Source organism: Diadema antillarum, unplaced genomic scaffold, assembly GCF_040938485.1.
Source record: "Diadema antillarum isolate AM-2024a unplaced genomic scaffold, OU_Dant_1.0 scf00000137, whole genome shotgun sequence".
Lineage (NCBI taxonomy): Eukaryota > Metazoa > Echinodermata > Echinoidea > Diadematoida > Diadematidae > Diadema > Diadema antillarum.
Window position 1 is genome coordinate 2,142,899 of NW_027271026.1, and position 26,086 is coordinate 2,168,984.

Sequence of the window (26,086 nt, forward strand, 5' to 3'; positions counted from 1 at the left end):
GCTTTGTTTTAGGGATAACTGTCCCCGATAATTAAAGGTACTGTTTACCACTGGGAGCAGTCTGTAATTCAAAAAATGTTCGAGATATCACATTTGATGCATATGTTTAAGTCAGTTGTATCACGAAACATCCTACCATGTAAACATTTTGCAATAAAGCCTAAAATATAAGGAGATATCACTATTTTTCTCAATAAACCATAACTGTAGATGGTTTAGTCTAGAAACATTTTTATTATGACTATTGTTCAAATTTTGTGCATTTAACAATATTTAACATTAATTATGCCGATTCAAATCTTTAAATTGGTTGTTTCTATCCGTAAGTCACATTTTAGAACTATTTTGAAGCACTGAAGCTGGGTTTTTGTGTCATCTGCACATGGTAAATTATACCTTTAAGCAATGAATGTTGAGAAGCAATTTCACTCACCTTTCTTGTTGAAGTAGTCCCTGGAGTACTTTCCACTGAGGGCAATGTGCCTTGGTATATGGCCGATGAGTTCCATGATGTGCGCTATGTGATCTGTTGGTCAAAAAACAGCAGATGAAATGAAAGTCTTGAGCTGTCACTTGCGAGCAATGATAGCCCTTTTCTATTTCCCACATTGCCTAAAGAACAGCACGATGTTTTGGAATTGCTTAAAGTGACCTGCACATGTAAACGCCTTTTTTGAACACAGCTATCTCAATGGACCATTTCTTCCATTCTGAAAACTTTGAAAGGTAATAAAAAGCATCAGATGTGACTCACTAATTCACAGGGATTGTGACTCATCAACAATGTGACTTCCCCTCTGATACTGTGTGAACTGGTGGTTGGATTCTTGCTATTCAAGTAGAAGAAGGGTGCCCAATTCCTACATGTTTCTATCTTAAATGCATCACTCTTACAAACCTATTTGTCAAAAGTAGAGCAGGTGACGCAACAAAATTGGTTACTTACATGTGACTGCTCCCCCATTTTTTTTTTTCGGGGGGGTAGATTGGTTGATATGGATGGAAAGTAGAAACCATTAAACACAGATTTCTTTCAACATTGTCAGTTAAGCAAAACTGTATACAGAGTCTCCAATGTCTTTAAACAATTGTGTCCAGAATGGATCACAGCATTTTGCCATTAACTTCGTAAATAGAGATACTCAGTAGCAGGGAATCGTCAATGACACAGCTCATTGCTGCCTAACCCCTGAACACAATGGACAGTTCCACCTGATGGGTCTCTCTTGTATCGTGTAAAAGACTGGGAAATCAAGGACTTGCTCATCCACTTGAAAACTGTCCATAGACTGACCGCATGCAGCCAGTTACAACACCCTTTATTCATCTTACTCTCTCCCTGTCTCCCTCCCTCCCTATCTCTCTCCCTCCCTCCTTCTTCTACTCTCCATAGCACATATTTGCTTTGACACTGGTCTACGCACATCATTTTCATTCCCACCCATGGGCAGTTCATGGTGTCAAGAATACTTAAGGACAAATCACTTTTTTTTCATTACGATAAAGGAAAAACATTTCAATTGACCTAAATTTACACAGAAACCCCATTACGAGGTCGCCAAAACCACAAATTTTACCTTGTAACCGGTACCTCATTGTAAACTTACTAAAAAGAGACCAGCTAATCATTGTATTGGAAAAGAGGGATGCAGAATTTACCTCTTTAAAAGTGGTACCTCATAAGTGAGGTCATTATAAGGAGTTAACCTGTTCTTGCAAATCATGATATTTATCAAATTCAGTATGCTGTGCTCAGGTTGCTCTAGTAAAGGGCTTCCTATACTATGATTGAAGTATGTCAACCAAAGACAGGCCCTCAGAACGCCTTTCATGAAGTCATAATTCATTTGGAACGGCAGTCTATATCTTTCATTATTTGTTTAATGTAGCATTTCAAAAGGGCCCAACACACACCTTATTTTCGAACAAAAGCTCACAAGAGCTGAATAAATTGCTGTGGAATTTTCAGCAAAGTGCATCAACTCGAGTGTTAGTAGACTGAGTGTATATCACAATTTCAGTCCAGAGGTTGTCTCCGCACTGTCTGACCAAAACATACTTTGAACAGGAAAACATAATAAAACAGCAACAAATAAGTAAAGTAAGAAGCTGCCCCTTGAAGACACCTGTGATGGAAAAGGTGAATTGTTACATCACATATCATTAGCTGTCAGACGGCATACAATCATGTGTATTCCTTCTTCTTTCTTGCACATGCACGCTAATGACCCAAACTTCCAGAATTTAAAGACGAAAAGTTTGACTGCCAGTGTGGACGGACGGCCAAAGATCGTGAAGACTTCAGGATCTTAATTAAACTTTGTGATCTTTTGCCAGTGTGACCGCGGCTTATATCTCTGAGGCATGAGTCAATGCTACAGTCATGATAAAAAGCCACACTATGACTCACCTTCATCTCTTGAGTAGTTCTCTCCAGAGTGAGGTTCAAACAAGTAGTCACCACACGCCAATTCAAAGGCCTGGGGATTTGAAGAGAGTTAGATTGTCAATTATTATTAATCACATTAAAACTACTGTACACAAGGAATATTTGCAGTGTTTTTTTATTTCATGACTTTCAGAAGGTTACTTGACATTCAAAAATCTAACAACTCGTGAAACTACTGCCACCCATAAACACACTGTAAATTGTATCCAAGGTGGAAAATTTGTGAATATTTTCTTGAAATGGGATATTCTTATATCTCATTCCATCAGTGTGGCTCTTGATTGCAAATTCAACAGCTCCTGAAATGATTTTCGAGGTCTCAATTTGCTTAAAATTATACTCAAGAAATACATGGTGTAAAAAGGAGACACATCAAGCCATCGATCATAAACATGTTTTGGTTGTTGCTTAACTATATCTTGCAAGAATTTATGTAGTGGGCCATGAATTAAGTGTATTATCAGCAGCAAGCCCTACCAGGCCAGACTAATATATAAGCACGGTGGGATACAACTGTCCGGGCAACAGGCTGGGTAGACCCAGAGGTGCAATGCATAGCCACTGTACAGAGATAGCCAGCTCTGTCAAATTGAAACTAAGAGCGTGTTCCACTGAGGGTGCCATAAAATACTTCTTTTGAGGTAAAGAAGTGAAATTTGCTTCATGGGAGGGAAATCTGCTACAAAGGGGTTAAACCTACTCTACTCTACTCTATCATACTCTACTCTATTTTATTCTACTCTACCCACCATGCATGCAGTACTCCAGATGTCTGCGGGTGTGCCGTACCCCGCCCCTATTAACACCTCCAGGGCCCGGTACTGTCTTGTCTGGATGTCCTCCGTAAAATGGTGGTACTGGAGAGGAAAAAGACAGCAAGTGCAGAGAGGATCATTACGCCTAATGCAAGAAGGCATAAACATCACAATAAGCCCACAGGCGTAAATCTCACGCAGCCATCCTCTTGCCTACCAGTGGGGTAATCACATCAGGTCAAAGTTCATTCTGTTTCCTGAGGCAATATGGCTGGAAGAGCACATCACAACCCCCAAGACAGAATACCAGCTTCCTTGCTACCAAATACTACCACATTACAGAGCAGCTGTGAGAAAACAGGCACAGTCATCTAAGTTTCTTCCTGAAGAACAAAGCATTTCGTTCCAGGGAGGGATACAAGTTCACAATCTTTTACTGTAAAATAGACATTTTTGTGGGGTGGTAATTTTTACGCATTTCACATGACACGAAACTAGCACAAGAATAAAAAAATATGTGAATTTTCTTGCTTATTATATGTAATGCTACTTCATATTTTGGTTTTGTGGGATTAAAAACAGGCAAAATTCATCTTAGTGAGCTCTGCAGAAAAAAAGTACTTGCGTTAAAAATTTCCACTCTTAAAGTCATCAGAGCTCCAAATTTATGTAACTGGGCCTACATTTTTCCCCTGTTTACGAGAGACTGACAGATCGAATGCCAGTAGAATGTTTGCTTTGGAAAAAAAGAACTTACCGTCCAGCAAGCATTGCCGAGGTCAGCCAGTTTCACTCGGATCTCATCACTCTTTGGTAGTGACGGGATGTTGTGGTCTGTCTCTGAATCTACAAAAAGACAAATTGAGAGTTTCTAAGGTTTTTGATGACAAGAACAACGGTGTGGTATGCATGATATGCATTAATGCAAACTAAAACACAATAAATGCTACCGCCTCTTTATACATATTCCTCACGTCTTGCTCCTCTGCGATTCTTTCTGATTTTTTTTCTCCCCTTCTTTGGCCCCTCCCCTTTTTTTCCCCCTCTCTTTTAAATTGCTTACACAACATATGGGTCTATTAACAAAACTATATATGCATCAAATGAAATACAACCAAACATAACTGTTTTCAAACTGATTTGATTCTCCTTTCACACATGGTACCTTCACCAAAGAATCCGAGATGTATTGGCTATCAAAGCACTGCTAATTGTACATACTTTTCTGTTTTTAAGTATCGGCATGCTATGTAACAGATGAACATGACATGAGGTAAAATAGAATGCTTGGCATCACATTCACTCATTACACCTCCCACTGATCAAAACATAACACACAGTCGAATGGCTAATATCTCATTACCAACAGTTTTTAAAACCTTTCAAAACTCTACTTATATATGATCATGCTGTAACCCGACATACATTGTCACATGTTAAAAGACAGTCATTATAGCTTATGACATCTCATAGCTGGTAATGATCACAGATTACAGAAGTACAATTTGTACAAACATGAATCAAAACCACGCTGGAAAGAAGGCATACCAAACCAAAGGGAAAAACTTTTTGTAGGCCTTCCCTCCCACTTTCAGTCATGTAAATACAAGAATCCCTTTATCATCTCATAACATACATTGTATAATTCATGACAATCTCCAGCTCAGCTTTGAAGGAGACATAATGAAAGAGAAAATAATGATGCCTAATGTTCATTGTAGACATGTGATGGTGACAATTGATATCAGGCAGTCTGAAAACATCAGATCATCATGCCCTTTATCCAACTGACATGACTTCAGAAATTTTGATTAAACTCTCTTTTACACACTAAGAATCTAACTTGGTATGCAAAATCCCCTTTTTTTTTTAGTCTGAAGCCATGCACTTCTTGCATAATGATGACTTGTTTCTTATCAAATTCTTGTTTCATTCACATTTTTTTTTCTCATCACTGTTAAAGTCAGAGAATGCAATATTTTGTTTTGCTGAAAAACATTGTGATATTGCCAAGGAATTGATAAAAGCTATAATACATAAAATCACACAATGAATTTAAGATCAAAATAAAAACAATATAGAGTGATGCCTTTACAAGCACTAGCTGACCTTTATTGCTACCAGGACTTGCAGTTGCTCCAGCACTCTCCCCTGTTTCTGGCCCTGAGGTTGCCCCATCAGCTTGCTCGCCCCTTGCCTCGCAATTTTGCCGCACCTCTTGCTCGTCGCCGAGGTCTCCCGTCCTTTCCGTCTTCTGGGTGCTGCTGGAAGAACTGTTTGTCCTCTCGCTGTGCGAGCTTACTCCCTGGCCCTTCAATGCCGCTGCCTCCTCCGTTGGCGCAACCTCGCCCCTACTCACCTCCCCGTTTGAGTGTGGCTCCGTCTCATTGCAATTCAGTCTGTCCTCCCTTTCATTCTTTGAGGTTTGTGCGCACTCCTTCTCTCCCCTCTCCGTCTCGGGCGACGGTCTTCTCTCCGCCTTATCGACCATGTCGCCATTTTCCCGGCCCACGGTCCTGCCATTACCATTGTGCACGGTGTCACTGATTCTGTTTTCACTTGAGTTCTCTGATATAGTGTTCTCATTAGGGTCACTATCCCTGTCTTCTCTTCTCTCCAAGTTTGCAGCTGAAGAATAAATACAAACACAACATGCACAAAAAAAGGAAGAAGAAAAGAAATATGATCTATATTTGCAGAGAATCTATGCTTACACTAAATAAAAGAATGAATCGGCTAAAAAAAAAACCCAGCACTGTGGCATATTTCATGTATTGTATGTAAAATAGTGAACAGATAACAGATCACATGCAAAGTAACAACTGTATACGCTGTTATTGAGGTCACAAACATTTTCGCAAGAAGCTGTTTTCACGAATTGATGCTGAGGCTATCATATGTGCACTAATGCCATGGCATGCGGCGATATTTTCGCACGTCAATAAATTCACAACCCAACAGTGATTTCGGAAATTCACAAAAATTAAACCCTCATGAAAATAACAGCTTTTACAGTACCTAAAAATTGAAGATATCAAAATGGGGCCTCTGCATGCACTATAAATGCACATAAGCAACTCTTGCAAAATTAATATGAATTGCTGGTGTATTACATGCAGAATAAGATGAGAATGCAGGACTGGAAAAAAAAGAGCACCCTACCTCTTTTCATTCATTTCTTGCTTTTATTTGGATTTCAAGACACAGGAAAAAAAAAGAAGACATATGAAATGGTCATCCGGTCTATTCAAAGCAATCCTGCTGTTAAAATCATCCCTCAAACACACTCACCATTTCTGATAGATTCTTTGGTAGGTGTGTCTGTAGCATCCGATGGAGTATTGAGCCCGTTCTCGCCCACGATGGCATCCAACGTCCCCTGCTCCTTCTCCTTCTCCTTCTCCTTCTTCTCCCTTGACCCATTCCTCCTTCTTCCTTCCTCTTCGCTGTACCCGTTGCAGAGCTCTTGGTCACGCCCCTTTCCTGGACCATCCCCCTTCTCGTTGACTTGTGTTGGGCTGCCGGACGGTATTCTCTCCGGGGCGTCCTCGAAGACGTCGCCATACTCGGTCTCATCCTCGTTGCCATGACGATGGTGGCCCTGGCTCCCGTTAGATGATGTCTTTCCCTCTGATGGGGCTTCAGGTATATCTGGAATGGGCCATCACAAGAATATCAATAACAGCATCTACGATATCTGTCACATTTGTGTGAATATACTCATCTCATCTTTAACTACAGTCGATCATGGGAATTCAGTGAGCACCCCTTTTAAGCCTCACTAGTCTGGGAGCAAAATCCAGATCTCTACCTGTATACTTAGTAAGATACACAGAAAGGCTCCTGGGTAAATGAAAGGAGATCTGTGACTCATACGTGTTGCAAGAACGTGCGTGAAGTATTAAAAGCAGATTTCGAAGGATTCATGGCAACGTAAGGGGCTTCCTTAGAATGCTGTTTTCATCACCACAGGAAGGTTTTGAGGCATTTATTAGAAAAATGTTTGTTATTAATGCAGAACAGGTGACAGGAACTGCGACATCAAACCTTCATTTGAATGTACCCAATCCCCTCTATTAACAGTGCCAAATGCAAGCAAGTTAATTCATGTACATCACTATTTCTGTGTTTGTTTGATTTTTTTTCCTCATTCTTTTCTACAATGCTATGGCAAATGTTATTTTTTCATCACACTATACGTTTTGCATAGAAAGGGTCTTTGGGGGGTTTGTGCAACCTTCAATCACACACGCACAAACAAAAAGACCTGGTAATGGAGTTCAATGTGTTGACATGTCAGATTAGGATCGAGCAGCTGTTCTGATGTAACCTAATGCCAACGCATGGAGCCATACATGGGACTATTGGGGTCAAGGTTACTTGCCAACAGAAGTTCTATGTTTTTATTTCATGTTTTTTCCCCTCCTTTCCTTGGGTTGAGGAGAAGTGTGTTCCATTCTTAGTGACTGAGTATGGAGGCAAGCTACAGTCATCATGTCCCCTTTTCTGTAATACTTCGCTTTTCATAAAACTACTTTTGGGAGTGCTTTGCCATACATGCACACTTACAACAAATGGTCATATTTGCCAATAAAACTATTCATTGTGATTTCTGCTTTCTTATCTGACGGAAAGAATTTAAATTTGAAAAAAAAAAACAATCTCAGAAAGAGCAATTACCTTTTTTCAATGCACCAAACATCAATTCAAGCACAGCTCATTTTATGAAAACTTGCAAATTTGATTTGAACAAAAACAGTGTGATGTTGTTACTGCTTGTTTGTTTGTTTTTTGTCAAAAGCTTCCTCATCATAATTTCACTTTTTCTATCTTTCAATGTCATCACTGAAACAAACGTGTACATCAACAAAGGAACAAATTCCAGTCTGTCCATTGTGTGACTTAGGGGTAATTTACATGACTACCAGTACTTTATGTAAAACACTCCAGAGACACTGTGTTGCTATTTTTCCTCTCCTTTGCCACAACTTCTCAGAGTTTCAAGGCCAAAACAGCTTATCTGATGGTGTGTTTTATCTGATGATTTCAAACAAAAAGTTCCTTACAAGAACTATGAGACAAATGGCATCTTCAGACTACATACGAGCATCTAAAAGATGTAATTTGGTTTTATAGGCTTTTGTTTTGTGAGTTAGTCAGGGTTGCGTGTGTGTAATTTGCACACCTGGGTGACCTGACCATGTCACTGGACTGTACATGACCCCCAAAATGAATTTGCTCATTGTAGCTGTTCCATTGTCTCCAGGTTTGCAAGGTTTCCTTTTATTCATCAAGAGATGTTTACAATTGGGTTCTGGCACTTTAAGTGCTTTCGATTTGATTGTGTGCATGTGTGTGCGTGTCTGTGAGTGAATGTAATAGCAGCTTATAGATTCTTTCTTCTCAAAGCCCAAAACACCATACTATTCTCGTTTTGGGTATTTTGCCGCAAATGTACACAGCCTTGAACTGTGATGTTTACAATTACTTCGGGAATTATTCCACATAGCTAAATTCAACAAAACTGACATTATGCAATGTTTGGATTGCCACTTGCATTATACATACACAGACAATCAATCCCTTCCCACTTTGCATATATGTACATCAATCAATGCTGTTCAGTTTTTAATCCTTGCTGAAATGACATATTCACAATTGGCATTTTAAGACACATAATACCCCCCTTTAAACAGCTAGACTGTCAACCATGATAAGCTTAAATTCAAACAGTGCTTTCTTACAAACTATTGCATTCAAAAGAGGCATTATTCCCTTTAAAAGAATAGAAAAGTGCCTTTCAACATGAATATTTCCCATTTGATGGTGATTTTGGCACTGTGGCTCCAAAGAGTTCTGCTCCCTTGCTGTGTCTGCGGCCTTCAGACACTGCAAGAGTTCTGTCTCAGAGGTAACATTTTTTTCCCCACCACAACTGGGCTACAAAATAGCACAGTTCACACTTTTTGATGAAGGTGTTGCATCAAATTGCAAGGAAAGCACGAACAATTCTCTCCCAAGGTGTCTACAAAGGCAAAAAGAGCAATTACTAGGGATGTCTGTAACAGTCAGACATGCCATAGAATTTGGATTTGGGCAAAGAAAATCCCCCCCCCCCCCCTCTCTCTTTGTTCAAATGACATTTTGAGAATCTGTGTGATAGGCTGGTGGAATTCCATTTGAAATCATTAGTTTTATATCACAATCAAGGAAGCATTGAATGCTTATAAACAAGCAGCCATGGAACTAAGACTACGCAACGATGAGTCAAGTGCCTTGCCGAGGGGCACAACTGCTGCAGCAAGGGGATTTGAACCAGGGACCTCATGATTGACACCCCATGGTCGTACCCCCTGAGCCACCACAGTGGTATATTCCTCTTCCCCAGTTATGCTTCTTCGAATGAAAAAAAAGAAAGAAACAAACAAACAAAAACAAATACACAAAATATATCTGACTTTTCCTGTCAAAAGTTAAACAAAAATAACCAACTCCCAGATTCCTAACTCAATCATACTCTGATATACAGTATATTTTGAATGGTCTATAATGACACCCAAACATATGTTACAAGGTTTTATGCAAAACTTCCAACTGAAAGGAAGAGACTGAATGCAATCCACTGATATCAAAGGTACAATGATTTTGAATACTACCGCTGCTCCTGCATGCCATTTTGCTGGCGATACACACCCAAGAAACCTTTTTACAGAAGGCTAGAAGCCCAGGAAGCTGTAATTAACATTTACCTCCTCTGCCTTCTTCCGAACTTGACGTCTTGGATGTCCTCTTGGGAGCTTTCTCCTTCCTCACGCCATCCTCTGCCCCCTCATGCTCCTCCTCCCCCTCCCCCTCCTCCTCCTCCTCTAGTACTTGGGGCATCTTGTCGTCTGAGGTGCTCGGTGTCTGGTTGCCGTTGTTGCTGTGATTCTGTTGTGCACTTTCTCCCTCTTCTTCAACCTCTTCACCCTCCGCTTCGCCATCTGGGTCGGTTTCTGGGACATGGAAGATCATTTCTTCATCATGAATTGAAGAGCTTTTCCATTCCTTTCGCATGCAAGTACATCCCCCCAAAAAATGAGCGACATTACTTTCCAGACTGTTTTTAAGACCACTGCCCATTATAATGCGACAGGTCTCTTGTCAAAAACGGACATCATATGGTGCATACTTGTTCCCCACACACAACATTCTATGTTCTAGACAGTTAACTTTTCTTTACTTTTTGAGTAAGGAACAGCTATTGATTACTCGTAATGCATTACGAACAACCTCACAATGGCTTCTATTAAAGTGCTGAACTGCAGCAAACTGGGTTACAGATTTTCATTCAGAAAATGCTTGAACTGACAAGGCAAAGAAAAAAATGAACAGAGCAAATTTTCTGACAAATTTCGGGGATTTCCAACATAACTCTAACATGAATTCTTGTGAATAATACCCAGGCTTGCAACAAGGAGAGAAAAAAGCAAAAAACAAACAAAAAAACAAACAACTTAGGTAATGGTAAGGACATTAAGAAGTTTTGTCATAAAAGAAATTGCTTAAGCAAGAATGAAGTGGCAGATTCCAAATGGTATCCGTTCCTCACCAGACAGTCTCCGTATCTTTTCCTGGTCCATCTCCTGCAGCTGCTGCTGCTGTTTCTCCAGGAGGGCCAGCTGCTTCTTCTGCTTCTTCTTCATCTTCCGCTTCTTGTTCTTCGACATCTTCTCCTGGGGCTTCTTCTCCATCGGCGCCGTGCTCACTATTGCAAAGAGTGACAAAAACGACTGGTCTGTCAAACTTTGGGAGATTACCGTTGACCAAAAACCCTCTGGACTACAATAGTGGTAGCTAGTCATCATACTCAAACAATTCCACACTCCTCATGCTATTCTTGTAGCTCTTATTAGAAATGAAAAAGAAAACAACAACAACAATGATAACAAACAATGAAACAAAACACACACACACACATATGAACAAAGTGCTAATTCCACAGATTCACAGCAACTTCGACATTGCCCATTTACTTCATGAATGGAAATCTATAACACAAAGACTATGATGAAGAAGGGGGAAATACTGAATACTTTAAAGATGTCAGGAAAAGATGTACAAAAGAAACGTGTGTTATGTTTTTCTTTCTTTTTTCAAAGCAATGAAGAAGAGTAAGGCCAAAAGGAAGTAGCATTCAGACAGGCATAAGATGGAGAACTGGTAACTATGAAACAGCCTCATCCTGTGGATTGCGAGCATGATAGAGGGCGAAGGAGTGACACCCATCCCCCGTCTCACCTGAAGACACCGGAGGCTTGGCCTTGCCTTTCATCCACTCCTTGGCCTCACTCGCCAGTCTCCTGATCGTCTCGTCGTCAACACAGAGGAGGATGTTTTCTGGCTTGATGTCCGTATGGATGATCTTACACTTGGTATGTAGGTACTCGAGTCCCTCCAACACCTGCATAAACAGCATCATGGCAAACAAGACGAGGTAACAAGAGAACGTATTATGGACACCAAAAATAGAATGTTAAAGCAGTTCATCCTGACTTCTTGCACTTGTACAACACTGGAATTGTTAACCAACTGTGTTTGATTATGTACGTATTGGTATGGATGCTACCATATAAGAATGCATGCCAAAGGAATTAGTAGAGATAACAAGAGTAGTTGACGAAGTAATAGCAGAACCAAAGTAGTAGAAGTAGTAGTTTATGGCAGGAAAAGTAACTGATGCAGTAAAAATGAACTAAAAAAAATTGGGGTTTTGGCAGACCCATCCACCTATCTTTTCATCTATTTTGCCATTGTAAATTTCATTGTGATGATTTTGTATTTCAGGAAATAAAAGCTGAAATTGGTACCACAGAAAAATGGATGCTTATATATGACTCAGAGTGAAACAAAAAATATTTAGGTGGGAAAAAGAAATAAAAAAGAAAACTGAAATAACACTGTGACAGAGCATTCGAGAGATGAGCTCGTTTTTTTAAACCTTGCTATCACTCAAAACACTGACATAGATCAACTTTTCCCACATAGATTTGGTCAAATGGACAAGGATTGAAAGAAAAAAAACCATTTAGCATCTAATCTTGTCATGACAGTATTTATTCAGTTCTCTGAAACAACCTGCTGTATGAGCAAACAAGTACACAGAGTATAGAAACACCACATGTCATGAAGTCACAAGAAATGGGATATCAAGTGAAAACATTACCTGGAAAAAGTGAGAGAGAAATGACAATAATAACAATTTTTATAAGACAGCAATCAATCACATCCACTGCAAGGACATTATCTCACAACATCAGGAGATATTTCCTGGTTGATTCCTGCTTTCACTTTCGTATCATCAATTACAACCCTCTTGCACTGGATAAAGCTGCATTCTCTCATGGCTTTTGAAATGCATTGAATGGAAATGCTTTCGACTCGCAATGTCGAAAGACAGGGTACAACAGTTTACTTTAGTTTTTATTTCGTGCCTGAAGCAGTCCACGAGGGGGATTTGGCCAATAAATTGGAAAGTCATCTGTATTTGTTTCACTGTCTTGGAAATAAGTCTCAAGGTACGCTGTAATTAGTAGCTGTAATTGTGCATACATTTTGTAACTTCTTTCCCTCAAGTCAAACTCAACTAGCCCCAGGGATACATTAAGTACGATGCATCGAAAGAGAGAAACCTGCTGTAATTATCCCCTTCTACCGCTAATCTCTTTCGAATGCGCATGGCTTTGCCTGAGGGAGAATCAGTGATTGAACATGTGCTTTGTCACATCAAACTCACTTTGTACACTTCTAAAGCCATGACAGATTTTTCACTGGAGCCTAACAAATGTCAGACGTGTCTCTTCCCTAACCCCTCTCCATGAATAAATGACTGCAGATATCATACATGTTTAACACTTCGTGGGGTGAAGTACCAGACAGCATCACACACAATTTTAGAGCTTAAAGATCCCCATATACTGTATAAGCTGTTATTTTTGCGTACAGATATTTTCATGAATGGGGAGGTCAAAGACATTTGCGAGATGTTCTTTTAGCGAACTGACACCGAGTATACAGGGTGGCCCAGAAAGAACGGAACACCTAAGATCTTTAATTTCAGCAATATTGTTGCAAATGCGTCATTATTTTGCATACCAATGGAGAGGCCATTCTTTTTCCAATAGAATAACGCCAAGTTCTATAATTTTTATTAATGCGTTATGATTTAAGGCCCATTTTTGTCTACCCTTGCAATTTTCAAAATGTAATCATTTTGCACTCTCAGAGATACCGAAAACAGCAAGAATTTGGCTTGCCATACAACCAGTAGCATTCACAATGATGGTAAAAATAAAATTCACGATGATAACGGACAATGACAATCACACCGTCCCCCCCCCCCCCCCCCCCCCCCCCCCCGACATTCCACACATTGTGTGTTACTGGTTCTATGGCAAGCCAAATTCTCGCTGGTTTCGGTATCTCTGATCGTGCAAATTCAAAATCATCACATTTTGAAAATTGCAAGGGTTGACAAAAATGGTCCTAAAATCATAACGCATTAACCAAAATTAAAGAACTTGGTGTCATTCTATTGGAAAAAGAATGGCCTTTCCAATAGTATGCAAAGTAATGACATATTTACAACAATATTACTGAAATCAAAGATCCTGTAGGTGTTTCGTTCTTTTTGGGCCACCCTGTATAGTAAATGCAATATTACCCTAGCTCATGGCGATATTTTTCGCTTGTTGTTAACTTCTAGCTCCTATTGTAATTCATGAAGTTCGCAACAACAAAAAAATCAAACCCTCACGAAAATAACATCTTATACAGTACTTTGCAAGTACACGTGAACATCAACTTCTAATCATGAGCACAAGTTTTTTCAACTGCATCTTAGATAAGTGGTTCATTTTAATGCAAAAGGGAGTCAAACGGCCACTGCAGTGTGACAGCGAGATGACGAAGGCTTTAAAAGTAATTCGAATGGTGTTTCTAAAGATATCCTCAAGGCATATGGGCCATTATCCCAATTTGCACTTGCAGGAGTCCTGCGATTTTGTCCTTCAAACTATGACATGGTGATGCTAATGGCAACATGTGAGTATACTTTTGCACATGGCTAGGAGAGCAGGATCATTTGGATCTGAACAGGACATCCAGGAGTTAATTAGACTACATAATCATAACAGTATCCACTCATCCTTACATGTCAAGCTTGCAAGGCAGACCCTCTACTCACCTGTCTAATGATGCTCTTCACTTGTTTGATGGGTAGTCCCATGTACTTGGATTGGATGATGGGTTTCAACAGGTTGTGGCCAAGCACCTCAAAAACCATGCAAACATCTGTTTGGTAGACAATGTTGGGTTAAGGAGAGCAATTTCTTCTGGGGATACAACAATACATTTTTGAAATTTTGAACAGCTGTTAATGTAAACCTCGTCTACTGATACAAGGATTGCCTGTGTCAAGTTTTCAGAATGACATCCCTCATATGTCTGGGAGCGGTAAGAGAACACTTCTCTACAAGATGTCACTTTGAGAGGACCTCAGCCATCTTAATGAAATGAAGAGGAAGAGGGGGAGCAGGAAGGAAAAGATGGTGATGGGAAAAGAGAGGGGGTGTATGAAAGGGAAAACGAGGATGGAAGAAGGAAGAAGGGGAAGAAGAGGAAGAAGACAAGGAAAGGGTGATGGGAAGAGAAAGGATGTATGAAAAGGAAAAGGAGGATAGAAGAGGGAAATGAATGGGGGAGGGGAGGAGGAGGAGAAAGAGAAGAAGAAGAGGGCTTTCACGGACGAGGAAACAATTTTAATTGGAAAAAAAAAGTATGAAAGGCAGATTTCATGAGGCAAAAAGGAGGGGGGTGTACAAGAGAAAGAAACAGAGGAAGAGTGAAGAGAGGGGTTGAAGGGATGGCATAGTATTGGTTGAGGTGAGGATTCAGCTTTTAACATTTTGCGAAATATTCAGAAACCACTCTGAAATTTTAAAGAGCATACAATTCCAGGGAGAATTGAAATTATATTTGATGAAAATTGGTTTTGAAATGACTAAGATATCCAAAAACAAGGTAAAACAAAGAGATCCCAATAAAAGTTGTGAACTGTCGCAATTTATTAGGATTGCTTTTTTGGATATCTCAGCCATTTCAAGACCAACTCTCATAAAATAGACGGTGAATTTCTCTAAGAATTACATATTCTTTCATAATTCATAAAAGGTTTCTCATTATCTCACAAACACACACACACACAAAAGTTGAAAACCTGCAGCCCCATCTAAACCTAAACTGTACCATCCCTTTAATAAAACTGCATGAGATGGCAGTATGAAATTGAAAGAAGTTGCTGCCTTTGAAGGGCAAGTGTTAGACTGCCATATCTATTGGCAGAACTTGAGTAGATGGGAAGGATACGTGTGCCGTTGACTCCCGTAACTTTGAAGTCGTCCACCAGATGCACCACACGCTCTCTGTTGATATCATTGGTGTCGCTGTCCCTCACCTAACAAGAAAACCACAAAGGAAACAAAGAAGCAGTCAGCAAATGCATCCTTCACAATCATAAACTGCTGAATAACAAATCTGCAATGTGAAATATACATTCCTTTGTTCTTCTCCTTATGCAGTAGGCTACATGAGTACAAATCCATGGCCAGAATATCACGCCCACTGTCAACAATTTGGCTTTCCTCACTGCTTCATAGAAATCCCAGAGAGAAGAATATATTAAAGGGAATGGCTAGTAACTGATCAGTGGGAATCAGTGGGAATGCTGGAGGATGATTGTTCCAATCCTTGTGGGATTCATTTAAGAGTACATTATATATCTATTGTTGTGTGAAAATTATTTGCTTCAGAATGGTCTCATATTCAAGTAATGTGCAGTTTAATGTTTCCAGGTTAGCGTGCCGGTCAGTGACGGGGCATTAATCTGCACATTACTTGAATATGAGACCGTTTTGAAGCAAATAATTTTCACACAACAGTAGACATATAATGTACTCTTAAATGAATCCCACAAGGATTGGAACAATCATCCCTCAGCATTCCCACTGATTCCCACTGATAGGTTAGTAGCCATCCCCTTTAACTAGTGTTTTATTTGCATAATACTTGGCCAGTCACTTTAGTAAATGATTGCTCATTTTTGCTAGCATAATGGAAGATTACATACAATAAAACCTGATAACATACCCAAATATACACAAACATAACAAAGTGCTCACACCTATCTGTATTGTTGAAAGGTTTCTTTTGCCACAAGTGTTTTACTCATTATCAGACATACTGCCAATTAAATACAGATTGCATGATTGGAAATACACCTACTCCCCATACTGCAGAGAATGCATCCACACTGCACAATCAATATCAAATGCACGTTTACAACTTCAATGAATGCTCTGCCTATCTGACAAGGGAAGTGATTGTATCTCAACTTATCTACATTCTCAAAGGCACTTTTCTGCGTGCACTTCAGACTACGGACTCTTTCAAGTCACTTTATTGCTTGAACACAGGTCAGCCCATTATGAAAGCTTAATGTGGTGTCAACATGATGCGTGTGTGTGTGTGTGTGTGTGTGTGCGTGCGTGAATGTGGGGGGGGGGCAGATCTGTTAATTCTGAACCTGTCCACTCCTACCATTCACATCACTCACACTAACCTGCCTCGTCCCTCGCCCCATATGGCGGTGCTGTAATGAGGATCACACCCTTCTTGGGGTCGCACGCACTACTCATCCAAGGTGTGACACGCTCGGGTTCTGACTCAAAGCGCTGTGCGAGCCAGCACCTTGTAAATAAATGATGACTACATATACTCTCAACCTATCTTCTGCAAATCCAAACTCATTTTGAATGTGACAGCGAAACGCGCATTCACGTACGTATGTACATGTACATCACAACGGCAAACAGAATACTGCGTCGTGTCACGCCCCAAACGATACAAACGGGAATTGTTTGTGAAGATTAACAACACGCTAGCAAAGGATGGGGACTGTTCATGCTCAGACTACAAAGGCTTGAGATTGAACGTGTGCACGGCGTAGCCAACTCCGGTCTCTCTCTCTCTCTGGGTAACCAAACACCGACAAACATCGCGCGCTAACGCAGATGTCAGGGCGTCCTTCACACGCACTGATTATTCATGCACTGGAAGGAAGACATCTGAGACGGGCATCTCTCTGGGCGTGTGCAATACCCTCTGAGGTTGCACAACAAACTCGCAAAGGTAAAAACAAAAGAAATATCAGATGCAGTAAATACACAGGCGCATAGCATCGCTTCGCTGGCGTTGGAGTTTGTGGCGGACAAATCATTCCGCACAAGACATGATGCCAAATATAATGCGCATGATGCGAACTGTCTTTTTGATGCATACACAGTCATACATGTGAAATATTTTCAGCATTTTTTTCTTTCTCTTCTCTTTTTCAAAATTCTTCCCAAGTCCCCACTAATTGGACACATCTAATTTAATCAGGATAGCAACATCAAAACCGTAAGATTTTGAACCTATTTCAATATGAGAGTAAATGCAGAAGGGATGGTTCAAGAAAAAAAAAGAAGTAACATACATTACTGCACAGAAATATGACTGCATGATCTAAACAATTATCAATGTTATTAGACACTTGCTGCTTTATCTCTCCTGCCTTCCTTAACCCGTTTAGGACCACCTAATTCTGCTACAACACGCATTTCCCATTGACACTTGCCCGCGTATACTCGGGACTTGTCCTTAACGGGTTAAAAAACCTGCTTATCTTTGTTCTTTGTAAATCTCTGTTTCTCTTCACTGTGGGTTGTAAGGTGTCTTCTCCTCTCTTCATCTTTTCTAATCTTCTATCCATTTTCCTCTCTTCCTCTCCTCTACCGTCTACCGACGTCTATCTGCATCCTCTCCCCTCTCTGTCCACTTAATGTTAATGCACACTGACGGTAAGTAGATGGGGAGCGGGTCAGCCGAGCAGGTTGTCGCAAGTGGAGGAGACTCAGAGGTGGGGTGGGGGAATAGGGGGAGTGTTTGCATCATGCCCGAGGCATGGTTTGAGATGCAGGAGGGAAGATAGGACAATCGTGTCATCTCTTTTCAGGCTCACTTTAAAATCGCATCACATGCATAATTGCCTGGTGTCTGGGCATTAAGTGAGGGGGGGGGGGGGGAAGGGAGAGGGGAATCCCCCATGGCCTCCATCCCACAGATATGAATGTGTTTGTTTTGCACAGATTGAGCAATACTTTTATGTGCAGGACATAATTATGAATATTGCAATTCTCGAACACAAATCTTACAGTACTTTGCTTCACATTGCATCACTAGAGCTGCATCAGTCCACTTTAAAATCAGATGTAAAAACCACCATGCATATTAATCTTCCTGTGTGTATTTTTACACCTTATCTGATGACCTGCAAATTTTCATGAAGATGACTGCACAACAGCATAATGTATTTGGTGAAGAGCAAAACAATAGGAACACCAGACACGTACTGTAAAAGTGGTTTCTTTTGCGGTGGTTTTATTTTCACGCTTTTCGCACTTTGAGGTTGAACCGCGAATTTAACATCACGCGAAAATGTTTTGAACTCGTTGCTTGTACAACGCTATCATTACCGACCGTGAATTTAAACACACGCGAAAAAGTCTGCACCGATGGAAACCGCGAAAGTTTCTGTACGCGAAAGAAACCACTTTTACAGTATAACTCTTTCATAGTAGCCAATGCACATGGATGCTTTTTCCATGTACCATACACTTCAAGGACAAAAAATGAAAGAAAGGAAAGTTAAGTGGATGGAACGGATGAGAAGCAAAATGTTCTTCTCATATCAAACATGACATGTCCGATAAAAGCACTCCAGTCAAATTGAGGAACCTTTCAACATAATATCTGCTCCTACCCACTTCCTGCCTCTTGCTATCAACGAAGAGAGATAACCTACAAATGGTCCAAAGATCCAACGTCTCTTTGGCCTTGATAAAACAAAGAGGATTCTGGAAATCCCCTTTAGACTACAGGCAAGGTCGATACAATCCCAATCAGCTTGCCTACAAATCAGGGGTCAGATACGCTACGACGCTCAACTAGGGTGAGCGCTCCGCGATCATCTTGGATGAAGTGTGTACGTGGTGCACTCCCTGGCTCTTTTCATCTAATGCATATGAACCATCTCCCCCAAGAAACCACATTCGCTTTACGCAACACAGCGCTACTTCATGCGTGACAAATGGCATAGACTTTAATTAAGAAAATTGAAAGTATCTTCTGGCACGAAGGTGTGATCTTAATGCTTCAAGGGCCTTATCAGCATCACACAGGGGTAAAGTTCATGAAGGATTCATAGAATTCAAACATAACACATGCTCTTCCTGAGTGTAGATTACCTGGAAATTGATAAAACTGAAGTAATAATACAAAGATAGGTATAAAATCGATAAGTAGATAATTTCCAGTTGATTTCAGGTTTACATATTAAAAATAAATAATGCAAATACCTTGAAAACTATGTCATAACATAATAATTTTTTTTTCAAGGTGGTACTACATATGTGTTGGAAATCCACATTTGACTTTTCTAATTTCAATATTCTTTCTTCATTTTTTGACATTGATGTTCACATCCAGTGGAGGCTTTCATTTTATTCACTTACATTTACTTTACTTTCTTTTTATTTGAAGAACTTTATCAAAGACTTTTTCCAATTGATAGACTGAAGAATGTGAGAGAAAAAAAAATCTGACATAAATGAGGAGGATTTGCTACCAACTGGCTTTGAATTCCTGAAGGCCAACGCGCAAAGCAACACTTCCTTGAAAATTCCAGGAATGCCATATAGTATGATCAAAAGTAGCTCTCTCGTTCATCCATTGACTATTGCATTTGGACATTGCACAAGATGTGGGGGTCAATGCACGATTTGTGTCCTGGAGAACGTGGTCAAACATAATTGTGTTCTTGTATGGGTTCCTTCCTCCTTTCAATTTTTTCTCTTTTTTTTTCGGGGGGGGGGGGGGGGAGAAAATGGGTTTGATAAAGGCTTTGAATGGTATTTTCACTTCTATTCTGTCCATTTTGTTTTTTTTTTCAACTCAAAGGATCTAACATTTCCTGGAGCAAAGGTCAAGCTGTTTAGGGAAGAAAGAGCTCATCAATTCAAGGAGGCGGGCAAGAAGAGTGCGGTCTGACACCCTTGGTCAGCACAGTGTAAAGGTGTCCTCCCAGAAAAGTCACTCATCACCTCGGAAATCTAAGTCCTTCAAATGAACACCCTCAGAAGGGTAACTGACAATAGTGAAGATTCCAACAACAAAACAGTGAACTGAGCGGTTATTAATTCAAGCATCAGTCTAGACTCGGTAAGAAAATCTTTTGAAACCACTTTCAAAAATGAGAACCTCCAAAAAGTGTTCAATAGCTATAATTTACCATTGTAAGATGCTTACGATGAACGATTTTGCAAGGATACTACCTGTACTGGACCTCGAAACCATACACCATGTTATTCACACAGGACGAATAGAAGGTATCACAGCAATTACTCTCTTTCCTCTGCCATTAAAACATTACATACCAGGGCTGACAATCACACTTGGGGGGGGGGGATATTTGTTTGATAATTTGTTTGTTGTTTGTTGATATGAATTCGGTCAGAGTGGTCCCACGACTGTACACCCTGGCCCATGATCCAATTACCAATTACAGGCACACAGGCTAAACCACTAAAGCATCCTATCCCCTTTTCATCCAGATGTGAGTACTGGTTTCGTTTGTTTCTGGGCGGGTGTCCTACTTACGCATTTCAGAAGTTTGATTTCATCCAGGGCAGTCTCTGTGTAGTGCTCGGCACTCTTCACCACCTTCAGGGCCACGTACCTCCTCCCTCTGTGGATTGGATGAGAGAAAAAGAGATAAAGAGGTAAGATCCCATGGTAACCGGGATGCATTCATTCCGTTGATCCTTTTATCCTAGTTGTTCTGTTTCATGTCAGCCGTACCTCATATGGCTTGAGGTGCGCACTCAAACTTGTCGGAGAGAAACTTGTGCAAGCATACAGTAAATATTCGTATTAAATTGTGCAATCTTTCACAGCAACCGCGGTTTTTCCGGATGTAGATACCACCGTGAGAAAAGGGTCATCCCTTTTCATTCATCTTCAACACACTTGCAGCTCAATATTAATTCATCCATATGTGTTGTACTTACCTCCAACACTGTTGACCCAAAGAGCTAGTGAAAGGATTACTTTATACAGTGTACAATATAACAGGCCTATTGGTTGAGAAAACAATTTTTTCAAGTTGTCGTAAAGAGCAATATTACTGCCATCAGCGATGATAATGATTACAATGATACATGTAGTAATAGTAATACTAATAAGGACGACTCATAAATACAAAAAATATTATCATTATCTGTGTTACAAGTATTTGCATTTTGTCATTACTGTAAAAGTGGAAATTTTTGCACATTTCACGCAACCAGAATCTAGAGCGTAAACAAAAGCACACAAATTTAAATGCTTGCCTTACATTCCAGCAGTTAATGTCTTGATAAAAACAGGCAAAAGTCATCTTACCTGGCCGAGCTCAAAAAAAATCACTCACACAAAAATATTCACTTTTACAGTACTATCATTATCTTCATAATGTCACTTTCATAACATTATCATCATCACTGTCAGAACCATCGCTATTATCCTCCAAACAGATGAAGGAGATTCCGGGTTATCAAACAATATAATACATCTTGCCAGGTCTCTTTCTGCTCTAGTTCCTTCTTCATGCCTCATCCCATTCATACGTGTACTTAAACATGTGCAGTTTCCATCACAATCCAAAATTGATATTACAGATTCTCCATGCCAAAAATAGCACAGACTCAATGATGCTCAGTTCCATCTCATGCCACATGCTTGCACTTTTTTTTTTCCATCAGGTTCACATTATACCGGTTTGCTCCTCCATATCCAAGTTTGGCTTATCACAAAAACCAACACTGTATAGCTGATCATATTTTCCATGCACCTATAATCTACGGTATCAATAAATCACAATTTGAATGACAAATCTCATATGAAAAATGAAATAAAACAGAACAAAATTAAAAGCACTCTTGGTAAACTAATGGGGTCTCAACAAATAAATATATTATTTCCACAGCATGTACTGTGCTGAATAAAACTCAATTACGGAATGGCTACAGGTACAGTGTATGCATAAGTTCTGTGAAAGTGATGTTCATTTATTTAAAAAAGAATGCATTTAAAACGAACTGGTGCTGCATAGGTTTTCATTTTTAGCAAAGTTTAAAAGTCAAAATATCGAACCAAGATATATCGGAATGGGACGCTTAAATGTGGTACCAATGACTAGTAGATACAGACAGAGAACTACAATGTCTGTAGATCTGGCCTGATTTTGCATTGGCAGTGATCGTGCAGAAATAAAGTACTGGGTGCTCTGAGACAACAGAGCTTCTTTACAGAGCAAAGGGAAGCAGCCAAAATCTCCCATGCAGCCTCCTGCAGCATGCAAACAGTGTGCCTGTGCATGCCGAAGCGCCTACTTCCAGTCGGCCCCCAATATAGACTAGCTAAGTATTTGTGAGCGGGGTTTAGTCACACTCTTTTGGGTCACATTCAAATTCGAGGGAAGGGGGCCACTTCAAATTTGCAAAGCAAGAAAAGAGGGAGGGAAAAGGAGAGAAAAAAAGGAGATCTGTCAGTATGCAGCTACCTCCCAACCAGCACACACTGAGTCAATAACCTCTACTGGGATCACAAAATGACCCTTTTCAGATGGCAAAAGTAATCCACGATGCCATACTTTTTGAGGGTTCATCAAGTAGGCCCTACTGCTTTTAATAGAATTTGTGACAAAGGTCTCTGCTTCTTTAGCCTGTACTTGTCAGGGCGGAGACAGAAAGCATTTAGATGAGCCAATCTGTCCAAGAGATTTGTGGTGCCGGTTCCATGCAACTCTCGGCTTTTAGAATCAGCAAAAAACGAAACAAAACAAACTTAAACAAAACAAAACAGAGTCATCAATTTAGCTTTGATTAAGTTTCAAAGCAATTGATTCAACATGTTTCCTTCCTCTTGCTTATAACCCTGACATTTTTCTCTTCGAGGTCACATTGTCCCTAATGGCATAAAGTTCCATAAGAAGAGAACATTCCCACATCACAATAAAGATGAAAGTATTATTAATCACCATCATCCTCATCATATCATAACATTCATCACCGTTTAGAGCATTTTCCAAAGCATTCATCAAAAAGGAAAAATAAAAAGGCACACTGAAGATCTTACAGTTACTATAACAACACATAAGATATTACACACTATTCAAATCAAATGATTACACACGATAGTAGAGCAATTAACAGATTGAACAATAAGTTATGGGTCTATGCATTTGTTTCTACCAGAGGCTATTCACTGTAATTTTAGTACTTTACCTTTTTATGTTTGCACAGTTCAGGTCTGTAATATGAACTGGGAGAGTTTTCCAGTATACTTTCAATATTACAGTGCTATATTCACTTCAATATTTGCTTATTCCAAAACCCAATTTAACAATTGCTCTTCTATCTGCACTCCTGCTTTGGATGAAAAAAAGAAGGAGGAAACAATAATAAAAAAGAAGAAGAAAGAAAAGGGGGTTGCACTAATGCCTTCAAAGAAATGCATTGAGTTCATGAATTTTTACAAACAGACCCTACATTTCATTGTCACAGCTAGCCTTAAATATTGTCTCAGCATGCCTGTTCCTTTCTGAAAAGTTTCAAGGAAATAAAGTAAACAAATCACTCTGGTATGAAAGATTTGTTCTTAAAAAACATATCCATTTCTGGAATATCACAACACATGAGCACCAAACATGAGTTATATATCACCTCCTTCACTAAATAACTTCCCAAACATTTGTTTGTGACAATGAACCTCTTCCAAATATTCTGAGGTTTAATGGCCACATCTCAACTTTGGCGTCAGTATTTACTATTATAAAGATATATATACCGGTATACTAGCGTATCTTGTTATTATTTGTTCGGCACTCAGTACGTGGGCAAGTTCAGTGCCATTCTCTGGCCACAATGATAACAAAAATGGATGGAAATGATGAAATTGTCATGAGAAAGGAATGCCATTATGACAGAACAAAGAAGGGAGAGATGATTTGTGTACAATGGCATTTAATATCACTCGCCCCCATGTGACAGAAACAAGCTAATCATTGAGTTACTTTAGTTAATGTACATTGACTAGCATGCTGTCCAACTTTAACTATTGAGAATCAACAGTGCATGTCGTACAGCATGGCTGGTAGGTACAATTGTATTCATAATTAGGAACAGCAAAATATAAGAAGAGAAAGAGAGTAAAAGAAATAAAAGCAGGAATGAAAAAAAAAATCACCCAAATGAAAAACAGATCAGTACAATTTACTGAATTCTGGGATACAAAACAACCCTTTCAATCATACAGCGATAATTTGCATTGACTACAACAAATATATTCTCTTATCATACATCTTGTACTTTAGAGAATTATGTATTACGTTCAGCTATTTGGTGTGTAGCGAAAATTGCAATTACCCTACTTACAAAGCAATAAAAAACTGCAGTTTTAACAATTGAAGCACAAACAATCATATCTATTTATATTCAACAACACTCACAATATCTCCTTGCTAATTGCTTGCAAACTGTATCACACAGATGCATCAATAACACACCAACATGAGACAATTAAATCAAAACTGCGCTGAAACTATAAAACAGATATCCCATTTGGTATGGAAGGATCAATCTTTTGGTGTGAATTACTACGTGCCATGCATCCCATCAGCTCCCTGCCGGAGATTCCCATTCCCCCGCCTCGAAATGCGCAGTTGCATTCCCACTTAATTGTTGCACAGTCAAATCCTGCTATTCAAATCAGCAGGGGGGCACAATCTGAGGGGGGTACTAGAAACTAAGCGACAAAAGTTTTTACAGAGTGTGTGCCTGTGTACACTGTGTTTGCTATTTCATTAGATATGGTTCCACTAATTCACTCCACCTCTGCGGCAATTGCACTCGTAGTCTGTATGGCATGCCTTCTTTACAGGACACTGAAAGGATTACATGTGAACATAGCTTCTTCTTTCTTTCTTTTTTTTGTACCTGAATAGATTTACCTTTCCATTGTCTTGGAATAAAATAAATCATTTAATACTCCTATCAAACTACAGGTGACTCTCACTGTAATGAACTCCTCAGGATCAGCAGTTTTCTGTCGCTACATTGAAATTTCCTCACACTACGAAACAAAATAAATTACAAAAAGATATAAAGACAATAACTTTGGAACCTGAATTTTTAATTTGTTGTGACGAAATTTCATAATAACTATGGTTGTTATCATGGGAGTGCACTGCATAATCTAGCCATACTGCCCTTGTCAAATAATAAAAGCATTATTTGATGTGTATTTATTGGTTTTAGTTGTTGTTTTTGTCAAGGATACAAAAGCAGAAATTTGCACCTCAGCCATTCTCAAGAATAACTACTGGCAGTCGCTTACTTCTTTTTTTGAAAGCCAGAGAAGAAAATGAAAAGTAAACAAGTCTGAAATGGAGAAAAGAAACTCTATAGCACAGCATTGAGGGTAATTTGTTTTCTGAGCAAAAAGCATCACAAAGGCAAAATAAATAGTCCTGGGAGGGGGAAAGGGGTAGGTTCATTCCACATCAGAGTCTTTCACACATATCAAGTTATCAAAGTGTTATGTTTTCAAAGTGCTACATAAGGGGTCAGACTTTTTTGTCTGTAATGTGCATAGAACCCGTATTCATACCTCCCTTTCTCCCCATTCCTCATCTTCTATACTCCTTCAT

The 26,086-nt window shown here is 39.6% G+C and overlaps 1 protein-coding gene across 4 annotated transcripts in view; it reads right to left on the reverse strand.

Annotated features, from left to right (window-relative positions):
- Window positions 1-26,086, reverse strand: part of LOC139721060 (SRSF protein kinase 1-like) — a 99,435-nt gene that overhangs the window by 1,692 nt on the left and 71,657 nt on the right. For all 4 annotated transcript variants that reach the window (XM_071632389.1, XM_071632390.1, XM_071632388.1 and 1 more), the window contains 12 exons: window positions 20,998-21,085; window positions 15,610-15,697; window positions 14,429-14,535; window positions 11,485-11,647; window positions 10,796-10,951; window positions 9,954-10,199; window positions 6,496-6,855; window positions 5,314-5,832; window positions 3,962-4,050; window positions 3,199-3,306; window positions 2,411-2,480; window positions 434-526 (listed from right to left, as the gene is read on the reverse strand). In XM_071632389.1, coding sequence (XP_071488490.1) covers window positions 434-526; window positions 2,411-2,480; window positions 3,199-3,306; window positions 3,962-4,050; window positions 5,314-5,832; window positions 6,496-6,855; window positions 9,954-10,199; window positions 10,796-10,951; window positions 11,485-11,647; window positions 14,429-14,535; window positions 15,610-15,697; window positions 20,998-21,085 — 2,087 coding nt within the window. The remainder of the gene's footprint in view (window positions 1-433; window positions 527-2,410; window positions 2,481-3,198; window positions 3,307-3,961; window positions 4,051-5,313; window positions 5,833-6,495; window positions 6,856-9,953; window positions 10,200-10,795; window positions 10,952-11,484; window positions 11,648-14,428; window positions 14,536-15,609; window positions 15,698-20,997; window positions 21,086-26,086) is intronic.